Source organism: Ostrea edulis, chromosome 3 (assembly GCF_947568905.1).
Source record: "Ostrea edulis chromosome 3, xbOstEdul1.1, whole genome shotgun sequence".
Lineage (NCBI taxonomy): Eukaryota > Metazoa > Mollusca > Bivalvia > Ostreida > Ostreidae > Ostrea > Ostrea edulis.
In genome coordinates, this window is record NC_079166.1 from 91,912,912 (window position 1) to 91,930,026 (window position 17,115).

The following is a 17,115-nucleotide window of genomic DNA, read 5'->3' on the forward strand; positions in this document are numbered from 1 at the left end:
GTAAATATCCGTCACTTTCCATTGACATAAGATTTTCACCTTAAAATCAACCATGGGATTATTTTCCAGCGTGTACAAACAAATTTGCGATCTTCATCTTTTTATTTTCTCTTGCATTAGCGTAAATAATTTATTTCATTTCTTAATGGATTTATGCCATGTGTCGCGAATTGATTTGGGTCGTAAAATCATATGTATATAACAAACAGATGAAACCAAAAGATTCATTATATCAAAAAGACGAATTGCAGTTTTGACATCATCTTGTAAAGATTTGCTGGAGATGTATACGTTCAAAGTATATTTACTCGTATTTCTAATTCAATGTTCCGAAGCGTCGTCATCTTTAGATCACGGTATCTTCAAGGAAGAATATCTAAATCCAAAGAGTGTGGACCACACAAAGGTACGTAAAGGAATTTATAATTTTTGTTATTTTGTCTTCTGTATCAATCATTTATTGAACATTTAATCCTTTGAAATATGCTAGTGTTCTATTTGAAATTACCGAGGGATTTTGTGAAATAATATTTATCATCTTTCAACACACAGAAGGGCATATGCCAAGCATATTTCAGATGTAGAAATTTTATTTGTAACAGTTGTGGTTATGAATGAAAGATGAATATAAAGAACAGTGATGCATCTCATAACTCCTATAATGTAAAACTTATACGGTACCAACTTTGATGTTAATTTTTAATAATATGATAATAATAATAAGAAAATAAGTGTATTATAAAAAATTGTACAACACGATATTGGATAGCAGCTTACGGGAGAGATAAATGAATACTGATAATGCTACACATGCACACATTCTTCTGGGAGTAGTAAATAACTCCATATACACATTTACATCATTCCTAATCATATTCACTCGATTTAAAATGTGAAATAAGTTCCAATGTTTATCGGTTCTATAGATGAGATAAAAATTAAATCTGTGTAGTCGGATAGAAAAAAAAATCTGATGGAAAATGACCTTTATCTTTTGATATTTTAAGAATTTAATATAATGGTATGCACTTCGAGAAGCTACAGTTTATTCATTTTGATTTGTTAAATATTCTACAATGTTAAGTCTATTTCTAAATAATGCAAACTCTGTGTCAATAAGATATGGAACTGTTCACCTTGTAGTCTTCAGGACGGTGGTATGCACACATGGACACGTTGAATAACACTCTCAGAGGCAACACTTTTGCAGATGTTGTGGCACCTTGTGATCAAGAAAAAGTAGTGGAAATCATGTACCGTTGGATTTCGTAAGTTTCTTTATGTAAACATACACACAAATACATACACACATACATACACAAATACACATATATGTATAGAAAGCACAAAAACAACACTTAGCATCCAGAGTGTCGGATTTAATAATACATACGATGTCAAATAAATAAGGATATAAAAAGCATTAAAACGACCAACGATACGAACAATATTGAACGGTCAAATTTTTCGGGACGACCTGTCCCTCTTTAGAACGATAGAATATTTACATAAAAATGAAAACTAAATAGAAATGCAAACTAACACTTAAAGGACAACTGCCAATCTGCAGTATCCTACACGTTTTATTTCTACATATGTTAAAGGACACATCTCGTGTTTTCAAAGTATACAGAATTATATGCATTTTGTCTTCCTTATGCTTATAGAAATTAATTGTAATAGTTCGTTCACTGAAGTATTGCGATAATTAGCCACAATACGGTCTTAAATCTAAGCCCCGATTTCAAAAAGCCTAGTTAATTAGATAGGTAGTCACGTGGTACAGTGACGTCATATGCGACCTTCGTCGATCAACTTGTTGTAATAGTAGTGTTAGATATTTTTAAAAACTCGGGTTTTAGGGGCCTAATTTATTTACCATGGATAACATTTATTTCGATGTTGACAAATTTCCCGAGTCTTATATATTTTAGCCACCAGTGCATACAAATAGCGACCCAAATGTAGCGAGGAAAGCGAGTATGAAATCTGCATAAATTTGCGAGTAAATAATGTTTACATGGGATCACTGTCTAAACACTATTTGGTAATGCCATTTCTGTAAACAACTGTAATTAGCGCTGCTGCTTTTCTAAAATAAACAGTGCAATTATTATAAAATTTATTTTTGGAGAAGTTAGATAGGCCTAAATTATAATACGATTATGTAGCATTGACAACTAGGCCTACTGTCACGGGTGCATTTCGGGGGAAAAAATATAATAAAAATGATCAAACTTATTGTGAAAATCACAATACTTTTAAATTATTTTATTCAAGCAATTTTATTAATCATTATATTTTGTAATCTACACGTTGTTACTTAGGAAGTGGGAGCGTGGCGTACTGTTGTTGTAAACACGTACGCGTTCCTTAAAAAAAATGAAAGCATTATAATTCAATTCAAAGTTGGGAAATATATTTTATTATTTATAATTGAAAGTTCTATTCTCTTTTATCTTTAAATTTCTTTTTCAAAACTACCAGTTGGTAGACACTGCTAGCAAAGTTCTGCCTATATGTTGTTAGAAGGTGAAGGTCAGTTGGTGCGAGTGTGTATTGAATTTGAGAGCAGAACGGAATGCATATGCGGTAGGCCTATATGTAATAGTGCGAAGCTTCGATAGAACCATTTTCTCGCAGTTTATATATGTCTTTGTCCAAGAGCTTGTTTGAAAAAGTACAGGGACAAATTCTACTGGGGGTTTTTATGGCAAAGTCGTTGTGCCGACAAAAAATATTCACGTCTTGTCCCTCATACCTTCCTTCGAAAATTGAAAAAAACACAGTCCAAATCATCTCTACTGACAGCAAGTACACCCTTAAACGGCACAAAACACCCCAATGCAGTGTTATTTACAAGCCGTTAATGTGATAATTGTTTGTTTGTCAATTAACTCTAATCTGTTTATGAAATGGCTAACAACTGTTTTCAAATCTTCTCGCTCGAGGTCGCATATGACGTCACAGATAATGGCGCGTAAAATATCGAAGAAATTATGCATATCGCAAGATTTGAATTTCATCGCTATCAAACTCGAAAACTACGCAAACTGTTTCTTTTAAAACACATGTAAAGTAGTTTTAGGCATGAAATGAATTAATTTTGTTGAAAAAATTAAAAAGTTTAAAAACATGCGATGTGTCCTTTAAGCTAAACTATGAAAGTTGATAGCAAACAAAAAGTCAACATCTTGAAATGTTCGAGTATGATATGGTGCGACACAACAGTTTGATCACAACGAGCGTCAATACTGAACTGCATACATGGGAAAAACAGGGTTTGGATTCATGACCTCTCGTCCACTGTAGTAAGGCAACTGTCTGAGTAGAACAGAGACATTTATCAGGGTGATATTATTGAAATGTGTATTTCTTCTCATTTTACAGTTTCTAGCACTTTTGTTGAAATCTCTTTTTCCTTTGTTTTGAAGCTTTCAAGACAAGCTTTCCATGATTTCAGGTCCCTGGAAGAATGTCGTACCACGGCCATATCATTTCAATTAAAAAAACCTGATGCACCCGAAGGCGTAGTCACCCGGATGTCCACACATGGTGTGTATGTAAAACTTATACGGTACCAATTTTGATGCACCAGATGCGCATTTCGACAAATAATGTCTCTTCAGTGATGCTCAACCGAAATGTTTGAAATCCGAAATAACTATGAAGTTGTATCTTAATATCCAAGCAATTTGTTTACAACTAAAATTTATGAAAATTTGAATAGCAATTTCAATTATAACGGCGTAGTGATTCCAATGACAACAGGGGTGTGTTCTTCATGAATGCACAACATCGATTATACTCTCCATGACCTCATACATTCCAAGTTGTTATCCTTGTAAGTGACGCTTCTATTTCCATTTTGATTTCGCAAGAGATGTTAGGAAAGATGAGAGTTCTGTACCTTGATCCCCACCCTACCCAGGGATTTTCCGTCGTACGCAGAGAGACACATCTTCCTGACAGTTACTTCATATCTACTCGTCAGAGGGATCCCCGTAACCTGGACAACGCTATTAAGGAGGTTCTACAGGCTCTTCGTCTGGATATCGGGTACTTCTACGTCAAATCAAAGGACTTCGGTAATACATACATTAGATTAAACGTTCAAAAAATATATTTTAATTTTGAAACTCCGCGAGGGTATGATCTGTGACGTTTCTTGCCTGCATAATTCATTATGTGCGTTAGCATTTTATTAAAAAGGTATGTCGGCATGAAGTGTTGCAGTTCATATCCCCATGTATTTCAAAAATAAAATATGTTTCTTGAACGTTTCAAGTTCATTTCTCATCTTTGCATTCTAGGTACATTTATGTCATAATTGTGATTGATTTTAATAAGCGTGTCAACGTTCCCTGTACCCATATATACACTGCTTATAACTGCAGTACAGTCATATGGAAATGGCTATCATGACAATTTGCATAGATAACAAAGATGAAAATATTCGAAATGTAAATGTGCACAAATATTTATTATATTAAGATCTTAAAAGGATAAAAAAAAAAAATGATTTAAAAGATTTATTTTCTCTGTTTCAGGTTGTGAAAGGAGGGAAGAGAAAGGAATTAAGCTGTAAAAAATTAATAAAAATAAATTTAGTTTGAGTCTACGGAAGCGTTCATGTTTTTTGTTCTTGTAGCAAATTACACAAAGAACCTAATTTCAACGAATTTGCTAACGTGAAAGGTGATTTATTCCATATTAGAAATGTTTTCAAATTATGCAGATATTTGCAAGAAAGATGATTGTCTCTTTTATCCTTAGTATCCCTACCCGTGTTCTGGAATCGCTATTATTCGCCAATGTTATTCTGTTCTATATCACATGTACAAATATCCATGTAATACAAAAATAATATCATTATAATCTATCAATTATAAGATCTCCCAAACGAAGTACTGCATAAAAGTAGGAGATTTTCCCGCCTTCTACTATTTCCCACTACATTAATAAATCCTTTGTACATAATAGATTTCGAGTTTCACCTCATTTAAAAAAATCTGGATCACAAAGATGGTTTTTAAATATTGTTTGTTTGTTTGGTGTTTTTTTTTTTTAGATTTACAGAAATTCCTTAAACTTGTGTCACATAACAATGATTCGAGTTTGTAGGTCCCAACATCCTCTCATCATTTCTGATTGATTGATTAATTATTTCACTCCCGTCAAGAATTTTGCAATCATCAGCTGTATGTGAAGTACCACAAGCTTAGATCTATGTTTAGCGTTTAGGTTTAAAGCAGTGGATATTCTTTAACGTGCCAACGCCTGCCGCGACACGGGACATCCGTTTTTAGGTAACATCCGAGAGACATGTGATTCTCACTTCTAAATCCCGAGTGTTTGGCGGGGGAGGAATCATTACCTAACTCAACATCTTAGGTTTGACGCGGCCATGGTACGAGCTGAGTTCGAACTCACGACCTTCCGGTTATGAAGCCATCGCTTTATCACTGAGCTACCACTACCGGTCATCATTTCTGAAGACTCCATGACTCTATCTTTCGCCGTTCTAAAGTTATACAACTTTTTACGATTAAAGTCATTGGACTCACTTGACATTGAAATTATGTAGGTCCCATTCTTTCATTATTTCAAGAATCCCTGGTCCCTATCTGACATGGTTCTGAAGTTATATCAGTCTTTATGTTCAAAGTAAGAGATCAAGGTCGCTGAAGTTATTTGACCTTGATACAAGTTTGTAGGTCAAAATATCCTTTCAAAATTTCTGAAGATAGAATGTTTCCACTGGTCCTAGTTTCAAATTAATATGAGCTATTATGAGCAAGGTCAAAAGTCAAGGTCATCGGAGTCATTTGACTATATAAGTTTGTATCTTCACAAATGAGTTTCAAATAGAACTTGCTACTGATAAACAAATTGATGCTGCAGAAGTTTCGACAGTTTCGTTTGAAGTCACTATAACGATCAAGTTTGGTCATACAACCTATGATCGGGTCAACTGCTGCCTGGCTTGTTTCATACCATTGGTTGTGCCGTTCTCTATGCACTGATTTTGACTACAGATTCCTCAGTTTACCTGATCAAGATATAAGGTTCATGGGGGATGTGACTGATTGACAGATCAATGCTCCTCCTAGGCACCTGAGCTCAACTCTGGTATATCCAGAGTCCCGTGTTCGCCCAAATCTCTATTTCGTATTGCTTATACGAGTTATGAGATTGCTCCTTGTTCGTCATCTTCACCTTTCATGAATGAAATAAAACGTAACTTCAATAAGTAAGGAAGTAGATAGGTAGATGCACTTACGCAAAAAGCCAAAATATTGGCATTTAATTCGAATACTAACAATTTGTGCTTCGTCTTCGAAAAGGATAACGCCGTAAGACAAACTACTAATCTGAATTTCCTTAACACATATCAATACAAATACCTGTATATGTATGTGCACTTCTAAATTATATATGTTGCAATGAGAGTGATACTTATCTTCCAAACAGAAATGGCTAACTTAGCAGTTAACAAAACAAGCTCTAACAGACGGTATTCGTCAACTATTAAGAATGCAACAATTAACATCTATCGGTATAACTAATATAAAACTTAAGATCTGATGAAAATTTCTCCATAATAAACGAGGGAATCTTGCTTGAGAGAATACCTACAATGAGCTTTTTTCATAAACCGCCATAGCCTCAGACGCAATCGTCATGTACTCGGACGTGGATACAATGATTGCCAAAGATAATAGAGTTGCTACGATTGAGGTCATTGAAAACGCTGTCATTGCTAGTGGTACTAATTGTGCTATCCTGTCTAAATAAAAGAATTTATTATTATTATTACTAAACCCCGATTTCCGAAGACTCGAAACCTTCTAAGAAGAAATCACAGCGAAACCCCACTTCCACGAAGAGAGGGATCTCGGAGATTCGAAGACTCTCGAGACCCAGCTACTGTCCCCAAGAGGGGGGTGACAATGCGTTTTGAATGTTCATTACCGGTTGTAAAGACTTGAATGGGATTATCGACATCGCTTGACATTAAAAGCGGGTCAAAATCAAAGGTGACACATAGAGGTGCGAGTCTCGTTGTCCGTTATTGTAAACATCTTAACTCAACACACATTTGAGCATGACTCACCATGTCTCCTACTAAACACACTTTATCCAAGCACAATCACCCATATCACACATTCAAACACATATATAAACAGTATTGTTGCCCATCAAATTCCATTATTTGTTGTTTTTTAATCAAACTGCAATTTAACAGTTGCCTTCCTGGCCATTTACTGTTGATAAGGAACTTGTACAGATTCGCTATTAAAGTAGCTGATCTGCTGTTGTGGTAACGATTGTCTCTGAATGATTCAAGTTAAGCAACATTAATCGTGTAATGGGATGGGAAGCCGTTTTTAGGATTAGGATGTTGCTTAGTACAGTATTGGGAACTGATGAAGATTTAAGGTGTCAGGAAAAGGTAAGAAAAAGATGAAAAGACAGTTCGGATTACTAGTTCTATTTGTTTTTATATTTTTCAATTTAATTACCCTGGGTCACAGCTTGCATTGCTTTAAAGTAAAATGTGGTTAATGTATCCCAGCCAATAGATACCGTACAAACCTTGTTGAACAGTCTCTTCCTCTTTACGCCAAAACTCACTCAGTGAAGTGTCACAATCCAATTCCGGTATACCTTCCATTGTGAGCAATTTTTATAACCGCGATCTAGACTTATGGGTGCAATTTGAGAGAATTCCTTGAATTCAAATTTTTGTATCAATTAATAGACACCGGGTTGTGAATTCACTATCGACATTCTTTTATAAATAGACTCAAGCAAGAGGAATTTAGTCAATACACAATACAGCGTTCTCTGCTTATGAATCTACATATTTCTGAGAGAAAGTAATTTGATATTGTCGACAATTAACTCACCAGTGTCAAGTGTAAGTTACTGCCCATATTGTGGACGTGTAACTCACTAGTAGTGGTGGAATCCAGATTGAGTGCATTTCCCAACATAAACATTTATTGTCTAATGCAAGGTGAATATAACGAACAGTGATCAATCTCATAACTCCTATAAGTAATACAAAATAGATAGTTAGGCAAACACGGACCCCTGGACACACCAGAGGTGAGATCAGGTGCCTAGGAGGAGTAAGCATCCCCTGTTGACGGGTCACACCCGCCGTGAGCCCTATATCCTGATCAGGAGTTATCCGCAGTCAGAATCAGTGTGCAAAGAACGGCTTAACAATCGGTATGAAACACATAACTACGGATAACTCCGTTTACCTGATCAGGATATGGGGCTCACGGCGGGTGTGACCTGTCAACAGGGGATACTTACTCCTCCTAGGCACCTGATCCCACCTCTGGTGTGTCCAGGGGTCCGTGTTTGCCCAACTATCTATTTTGTATTGCTTATGGGAGTTATGAGATTGATCACTGTTCGTTATCTTCACCTTGCATAATAACAAATTAGATTTAGTAAAATATCCGAGAACTAAAGATGTAGGAACTCTTAACTCTGAAAAAAGGTCCGGTGCCAGAAATGAACCATAGGTTTTTGAATATATCACATGAATGTCCATTGCTTCAAATAATGTACTTATGTTGAATACACATCAAGAAAATCACCTAGGTTAGGACGCTTGGATATGATTGACAGTGTAATTACATATCCCACTAATTTGAAATTCAATCAAATGCAATAAGAGTTTTTATTCTTTCCTTCTGAAATCTTATTGATAAAAATATTGATATCAGTTAGAGTCAAGACACAGCTACATGTACTGAGCTCACTACATATATTTGCAGCATATTGGTTTGCGACTCGAAAATTGTAACAGTGCGAATCAACACTTCTGAATAGATACAGAATACATTTCAACAAAACGCTAACATAATCGTGCTATTTCTATCAGAAAACATACTAATATCTAACGCATGATTCAAGTGAAACTTTACAATAGGTAAATAGTGATTTTCCGTGAACACGGAGTAGTGTTGTATTCCAACATTGTTTTTGTAGCAAATGCAAGAGATAAAAGACAAGTTAGATAAATAAAATGCTCGTTATCCTCCTTTGAGCACATGTAGGATACATTACTACTAAGGTTAATTATGAAAATATTGTGTTGATCATTTATTAAAAGATCCAAATTATTTTTAAACCAGTTACTGTGTTACAAATTTCCAGTACAGATTTGCGATTTCCACTTTTTATTTATTACAACAAATTTATATTAGTGAATTTATTTCACGCGCCGCGGATCGATTTGGGTTGTAAGGCCGGTGATATATAATAATCACACCAAACCAGGTGATCCATTATTTTCAACAGTCGATTTGTACTTTCGACATCATCTTGAAAGCAGTCCTGGAGATGTATACTTGTAAAGTATATCTACTCGTATTTCTGATTCGATGTTCCGAAACGTCGTCATCTTCAGATTTCGGTATCTTCAAGGAAGAATATCTCAATCCAAATAGTGTGGATTACAGAAAGGTACGCTACAAAATTTGTTCTAATTATTTTTACTATGAATCAATCTTCTATCATGAATCATAAAGCTTTAAATCCTGTTACATGGATGTTCCTGTCTGAATTTACAAAAGCATTTTGCTAATGTTCGTAATAGTATAATTGATATCAAATTCAAACACACACACAAATGGGATATCCATGACGTATTTTCAAAGTAGATATATTTAAAAACTATTAACAGTTATAGTTTTGATTATAATGAGAGAAAAATATAAGCTTACAAAAAAAATCAGTTCGGATAACAGCTCAGGAGAGGGAATACGTGAAGACTATTTATTCACTGTTCGCTATCTTCACCTTTCTTTCATGAGAGGTATTTTATTGAAACTTATTTTATCATATATAACATAATATGGTTAGGCAGGAGGTAGAGTCTATATAAACCTTCTCCCAATGCACAAGGTCATTCCATGAACATATTATAACTACACTTTTAGTCGCAATAATCAAAGTGATAAGGATACCAATAAGATATATAGTTACTGTATGTATTCATTATATATTACATATCAGTAGTAAGTAACATGAATCTTAGTAATGGCAAAACGATTTGATATAACTGCACATAGATTTATAGACAATAGAAGGAAATATAAAAAGCATATACGAAAATCAAATGTGAAAAGAAACAGAATTGCAACATCAAGAAGTGAAATACTTTACACACAAAAAAAACCTGATGTGTAAAAATCCCGTAAATAAGCAAGGACAGTGATCAATCTCATAACTCCTATAAGCAATGCAAAATAGAGAGTTGGGCAACCACGGAACCCTACATACCAGAGGTGGGATAAAGTGCCTAGGAGGAATATTAATATCACAGTTAGAAAGAAAATGATAGGCTAATTAAGTAAAATAAAAAGATTATACAATCATAAAATGAAATATCGATAACGTATAGTTCATATGATTCTATTTGTATACATGGAAACACCTAGTCAATAGAACACTATGCAGGGGACCAAACAAAGACGTAATATAGACCTGACTGCGTTTTTAATATGTTCAATATATTTATCCACCAGTAAATATTATTGTTCATCAAGTACTAGTTAATCAAGTAACTGACACAACATTCTGCAAACAGTTCATCTGCATGGCTTGGATGTAACCTTCATTTCTTTAAGGTCATCAAGGTCACTTGAGGTAGACATCATGACCTTGCACCCTGTAACGTTTTTGACTGTGATCTTACCACCATAGGAACATACTCTTAGTAGAGATGTTCGCCCATTTCTCTAATTTGCATTCCTTATAAGAGTTTTGATATTCTTCAATGTCCGTTATCTTCGCATTTCTTAAACATACATCAGCGTTATCTACGAGTATTCAATATACAGGTGACTCTCGATGGTTCGAACTTCGATCTCTCGAAGTTCTCGGTCTCTCGAAGTGAAATCATGGTCCTGATTGTTTTTTCTATATAACAAAGCAAATTCATTTCCGATCTCTCGAACGTTTGATCTCTCGAAGTGAAGTTGGGTCCCGTAAAACATATTTCATTGTTTTCACTCTCGATCTCTCGAATTGGTGGTAGCGCATACCCACCGTTACCCAAGCGTGTAATAATTTCCGCTTGGATCTTACCTGGATTTTGTTAATTGGCGGAGGATAGAGTAGATGTGGTAATTAGGTGTTTACATCGGGGAAACATCGTCATGCTTCTTTGTGAAGGTAACTCACTTGAGTATATAATTGGCGCATTGGACAGTTTACACCTTCCACTGGGGTCTTGTGATGATTAGAAGTATATATAATCAGACTATGAATAAAATCTATAATTTGTTTTGACTTGACAACGAAAGAGTAAGTTTTAGACATTAATTTAGAGATTTGCAGACTGTTAAATCTCTCCAGTTTGCTCTTTGTGTAAAGTTACTCTAAAATATCGTTTTACTCATTCATTAGAATTTTTACTTTATGTAAAGCGACAGAACATTGTGCTCTGTTTAGTTAGCGATAGTATAGCTTCATCGGAACTTGGATTTGTATGTCTATCTTAGCATGATTGAAGAACAAATAAATACATAAACTTTGAAATCTTTTTATCAATGCAAAATAAGGTTTTTTATTTTGATGTCAAATTGACTACCTGAGAAATATGAAGGAAACATGTCAAAACGATATGATCTTGTTGGTAAACATTTCCGGTTACTGTAAAATCTTAACGGGGGACCTTAAATTTCCGAATTTCGATCTCTCGAACTCTCGATTTCGCGAAGATTTATCAAGGTCCCATGAACTTCGAGTTATCTAGAGTCACCTGTAAAGTTGTATCAATTCTTAATGTTTTTGGAATCTATATAGAATATCCCAATTATGAGACATTTTAATTGATAGCAAATGTGAATCGTGTATGTAACTGTTCACCTTGTAGGCTTCAGGACGGTGGTATGAACACATGGATACGCTAAATAACACAATCAGAGACAACACTTTTGCGGATATGTATGTTGTTTGTGGTGAAAGAGTTAAAGTAGTGCAGATCATTCATCGATGGATTTCGTAAGATGTTTTTGTAATTTTTATTCATTACTCCGTTTGCTTGATTAAGATAAAGCGCTCACAGGTTAATAATGGGTGCTTACTCCTCGTAGGTATTTGATCCCATCGTTGGTGTGTCTAGCGGTTCGTGTTCAACCTACTCTTAATTCTGTTCTCTTTTTGAGATGTAGAAGATGGAGCAGTGTCACTATCTTTTTCTTCGTACTATTTTAAGAAATGGATATAACAGGTTTATTTGTTTCCTTTACGGCTCCTTGAGAATTTTCATTCATATGTAAACAACACCAGTTTTAGGTGAAGTACCGTGAATGTTAACCTATGCTTAGCACTCATGGCAGTAGCAGTGAGAGTTCGTTATCGTGCCAACGCTCACAGAGACACATTAGTTCAACTTTATGGTACTGTGTGAAAGAGTCACCATTCAAACTTCTAAATGCCCATCATTTGAAGACCAGTCGACACATGTGTTTACCTCTTTGGTTTTATCTTCTGCTCATAAAGCAGACGCTCTAACCATTTTTCCACCTCGATCGGTGAAGAAAAATTCATCATCAAGATAGTTCAGCATTTTGATCGAAGTGAATATTTGTTGAGCCTTTTACAATTTCTTGGACGTAACTGCCTGAATGCTTACTATAATCTCTTTGCTTAATTTAGGTCTGTAGAAGAGTGTCGTACCAAAGCAATAGTATTTAATCCCAAAACATCTCATTCACCCGAGGGAGTGCTCATCCGAATATCCACAAATGGTTTGTATGTTACCATCTGGAATATCCAAACACTTTCTTGAAATATACATTTTATAAAGATGAATGTAGAATAATCGTCATTTATCACAGTAGCACTGGCGTAATGATTCCAATAGCAATAAAAGGGGGCACACTTTTAATGAAGCCAATAATTATATCATGATTTCTATGATCTTACATCATTTAAAGTTCATTCTTGAAAATGGCGTTTCTATTTCGAATTTTGACTTTAAAAGATACCGTAGGAAAGACGACAGTTCTATATTTTGATCCTCATCCAACTGAGGGGATTCTTGTCATGCATCGACAAACACATCTCCCTGACAGTTACTTCATAATATGTCGCCAGAGGGATCCCCGTGACGTCGACGAAGTTATCAAGCAGGTTCTGCGGTCTCTTCGTCTGGATATTGGGGACTTCTTTAAGAAATCAAAGGACTTCGGTAAACATGCTTTGGATTCAACACACCCAGAATCGCATCACATTGAAGTCTTTAAACATATATAAATAATTCAAATTTGTACTCTCTTGTTTTAGGTTGTGAAAGGAGAGAAGAGAATGGGATTAAGCTGTAAATACAATGTAACAAATAAAATGTAGCTTCAGTCTACATGCCGAACCATTCATATTTTAGTTCTTTCTACATTCGATAATGATGGAAAATGTATATCATCTGTATCGAATTATTTCACTAAATGCATTTTGATAAATCGCTAACAACGATTAGAATGACATGTCAAATGAATGGCTTTGTTCAACAGTTTAAACTGGTAAATAGTTCAGTATACCCAGTTCAGAAGCATATCGTCGGTTCCTTACACTTGAATTTACAATCAAAGGAATGTACGCTATTAAAATACAGAACATCATCTGGTATAAAAGACGTTCTTTTAGGTTTACGTCTACACTCTATGCTTCCTACAGTTATATATTTACTATTGCATGTAAGCGTTTTCATTACAAACTTTACATTGACTAGATACACTCATAGTCTATCTCGGCAAAAACCCCTGTGTGGTTTTTTGTGTTCTTCTTTTAACTATTGTTCAGCTTTACAATTGATACTGATAATGAAATATAGTTCTAAATGATGAACTCAAATCACGCAATGTTAAAGGTCCAAAAGACAGGAAGCTCCGATCTGTGAATGGAATTTCTGTCATCAAACCTAAGATGTAAACATGGGTACTGATGGAAATGCAAACATGGGTAGTGATTGCTCCTTCGCCAAACGCTGTGCATTTCGGAGTGAAAATCACGAGTCTTTCGGATATTCTCATAAAAATTGAGGTCCTGTCCGTGTCGCGACATGCGTTGGTATGTTAAAGAACCCTCAGTGTTTTCGCCGTAAGGGCTAACATAGGTCTAAATCTGTGATTTTTCACAATTTGTGACGTCTCAATTTAAGTAAAAAATTCTCGATAGAACGTAACCATACAATCAACCAATTAAGTGTAGCTTTAATTCCACAGTTGGTAATCCAACGTCTGATGTCCAATTTCAAAGAATGAAAATCTTTAAAGATCAACGTTTCTTTTCTCAATGTATTGAATATTTCAGCCAATGTGAGGAATCAATTTGAGTTAGTATACTGGATTCCAGAAGTTCACAACGTTTCTCACAAACAACAACATGTTGCAAAATCCTGCTATCTTCTAACCAGCGCAAATATTTACTCCCAACAAAACTGTTGTCAAGAGGAAACTTTGAACGTGCTATGATATAAATTATATGAAAGGCACATGAATTCTCAAAAATTGCAAAGTACGTTTAGTAAATTTAAAATCACAATGTTTCCCAATATTAAAAGTATGAAAACAGACGACTTTGAGCACCTCCGCCGACATTCATCACACTAACTTATAGATTAGACTTTGACAGAGCAGGCTAATTGTAAGCAATGTTTAACAAAACAGATGATTTGAATAAATGATATGCATCAAAACTTTCTGTTCACGTTCATTAACAAGTGAGAATAACAAACACTGATTAATCGCATTAAAAAAAATGCAAACTTACAAGATGGGCAAACACAGGCCTAGTGGGACCCCGCTGACCAGTTAAACCAATCTACTTGATCAAGTGAACAGAGAAATCCGTGGTCATAGCAGAATTAAATAACGAAGTAGCAATTGGTATGAAACACGTCAGGTACCATCAGAGCTTGTATTTGCATATTATATAAAGAAAACGATAATATATATGTGCTTAGCCATATACTGACTTTAAACGAGACTGTTGGAACCCCTGTAGATCAACTTGTTTGTCGGTATTTTCAGTAGTCTACTTGCATTTAAACATTGATCGAGCTTAGAGCTTACTTTTACGCAAACAACAAATTTTGTATTGTCTTTTGTTGAGTTCATTAGGATATATCGAATTCACATATTAATGAAAATTACTAGATCAATCAACTGTATCTCAATGTCAATTTCAAGGCTACAGCAATATTTTTTTTCTATTTCTGTTGATGTAGGTTTACCATAAATGATGCCTTATAACAATACGATGACAAATCAGCAAATAAAGGAGAAAAAACTGTGCTCATGAGAATTCCAGCATGTAAATCTTGGTTGTGTGGGATATTTACTACGTAGTTCTGACTATAAAGTCACAATATGACGTTCTGTATTTTTTGCCACAGAGAAAAAAGAAACAAAACTTCCTCGGCGCAAGAGCATATATTTGATAAATTAAGACAATATTGGCATGAGAATAAGCATAATTGACTACCAAAACATCATTATTGCTAAGAACATCTTATCAGTTCAGCACCTAGAAAAATATCCCAAACATTGGAAGAGTATAAGTCTACACAATACATAAACTTATGTGATTTTCATTAAATTACGATCGAACAAGGTCATAGACGAAATGTTCACAAGGTCATAGACGAATTGTTCACATCATATTTAACTCATTTTACCTTATTAAAAAATCACCGAAAATATCTGGTGGCTAGAATGAATGTAAATATTTATTGTTGATATATAAAACACCAATATGTTATAATACATTGTAATGATCTTGTTTGCAGATACAATTCTCATATAAGCTAATTCTTTCTGACCAAGACCGAGAACTTAAGGCGGGTTTGACCGATCAACTAGGGATGTTTATTTCTTATAGGTACCTGATATCTTTGCTGTATTCGGGAGTCCGTGTTTGCCCTATATTTAATTTTCTATTATTTATGGGATATATGGGTTTGATCACTGTTCGTCATCTTCACTTTTCATTCTGAAGATATTTTTCGCATTCTCCATAGCATAGGAACTTTTAAAGGAACATGATTGATATTCTTTATAGAGATAAGCTCCGAAGGTATTTTACATTCTAGAAAATGATATTTGTATTAATTCGTTGTATCTCAAGGAATGGTGATGTCTTTTTCACTTAATGTATGCACAAATTAAGCATGAATAAAAATGTTTCAGTTCCTCCAACGTAGTTCCGTATTTGATTTGTATTCTCTACTTTGTATTCTTTATATAAGTTATGAGATTGATTACTGTTCGTCATCTTCACTTTTTCATGATTAAGCACTGGTAAATTGAGGCATACCTGTATTTTCTGATATAAATCGGGAACATTTTATATACTCATCATGGGCACCTTCTAATTTCGATGAAGTCATCAAAGTGTCCTCGATGCATTTACGTAGATGCAAACATTTGATAAGCATGTGCCATATGTACGATCTATTATATTCGGATGTAAGTAAGTCCTAAAAACGAACATTGTCACTCTGAAGAGACAATTGCTGCATGGATGTTTAGGTAATAGATACACACATTAATCTACACAGAATACATGGAATTTAAGATAAGTCAAAAGATAGCAATATGTTAACCATATCACGTGCTTTATATATACGCCATTATCAGTATCATAAAATCTGTAATGTCTGTGTGTGATTCACAGACTGGTGTCGCTATCGATGTTCTTTTATAAATAGAGTTTTGTCAATAAGTGGTAATACGGTAGCTGTTTATAAATCTGTAAAACATATACGCTCTTTATAAAATTTTATTTGCTAACATCAGAGTTAACTCATACGTGTTTCGTTCAACTATTGTGCATGTGTAACGTATTCGAACTGATGCAATCCAAAATGGATACATTTGCCAACATAAACATTATATAAATATTGCATGTACATGTAGTTGAGGGTAACATTGAAAATAATTCACCCCGACAAACCCATTATCAACACGAAATGATCTTTAAACGCGTTGATATGTAAGATTTTTCGAGACACACATTTGATATATCCATGCTTTTATTTCTTTCAACCCTGATGTACACAATTCTACTTATTCCTTAGTG

At 34.6% G+C, this 17,115-nt stretch overlaps 2 protein-coding genes across 2 annotated transcripts; both read left to right on the forward strand.

The window, feature by feature from the left end:
* Positions 1-232: 232 nt before the first annotated feature.
* Positions 233-4,653, forward strand: LOC125672727 (uncharacterized). Its single transcript, XM_048908948.2, has 5 exons — positions 233-406; positions 1,144-1,268; positions 3,464-3,555; positions 3,882-4,088; positions 4,551-4,653. Exons 1-5 carry the CDS (start codon positions 284-286, stop codon positions 4,586-4,588), a joined length of 585 nt encoding a protein of 194 aa, XP_048764905.2. The 5' UTR covers positions 233-283; the 3' UTR covers positions 4,589-4,653.
* Positions 4,654-9,332: 4,679 nt separating this feature from the next.
* LOC125672725 (uncharacterized) lies at positions 9,333-13,408 on the forward strand. Its single transcript, XM_048908946.2, has 5 exons — positions 9,333-9,492; positions 11,909-12,036; positions 12,694-12,785; positions 13,022-13,228; positions 13,324-13,408. The coding sequence occupies exons 1-5, from the start codon at positions 9,370-9,372 to the stop codon at positions 13,359-13,361; spliced, it is 588 nt and encodes a 195-aa protein (XP_048764903.1). The 5' UTR covers positions 9,333-9,369; the 3' UTR covers positions 13,362-13,408.
* The last annotated feature ends 3,707 nt before the right edge of the window (positions 13,409-17,115 follow it).

Excerpts from the sequence above, each read along its gene's own strand:
- LOC125672727 (XM_048908948.2), top strand. The coding sequence starts at position 284 with ATGTATACGTTCAAAGTATATTTACTCGTATTTCTAATTCAATGTTCC. Across the intron at positions 1,269-3,463 it reads ATCATGTACCGTTGGATTTC|GTCCCTGGAAGAATGTCGTA; the intron begins GTAAGTTTCTTT and ends CCATGATTTCAG. Across the intron at positions 3,556-3,881 it reads CACCCGGATGTCCACACATG|AGATGTTAGGAAAGATGAGA; the intron begins GTGTGTATGTAA and ends TGATTTCGCAAG.
- LOC125672725 (XM_048908946.2), top strand. The coding sequence starts at position 9,370 with ATGTATACTTGTAAAGTATATCTACTCGTATTTCTGATTCGATGTTCC. Across the intron at positions 12,786-13,021 it reads CATCCGAATATCCACAAATG|ATACCGTAGGAAAGACGACA; the intron begins GTTTGTATGTTA and ends TGACTTTAAAAG. Across the intron at positions 13,229-13,323 it reads TAAGAAATCAAAGGACTTCG|GTTGTGAAAGGAGAGAAGAG; the intron begins GTAAACATGCTT and ends CTCTTGTTTTAG.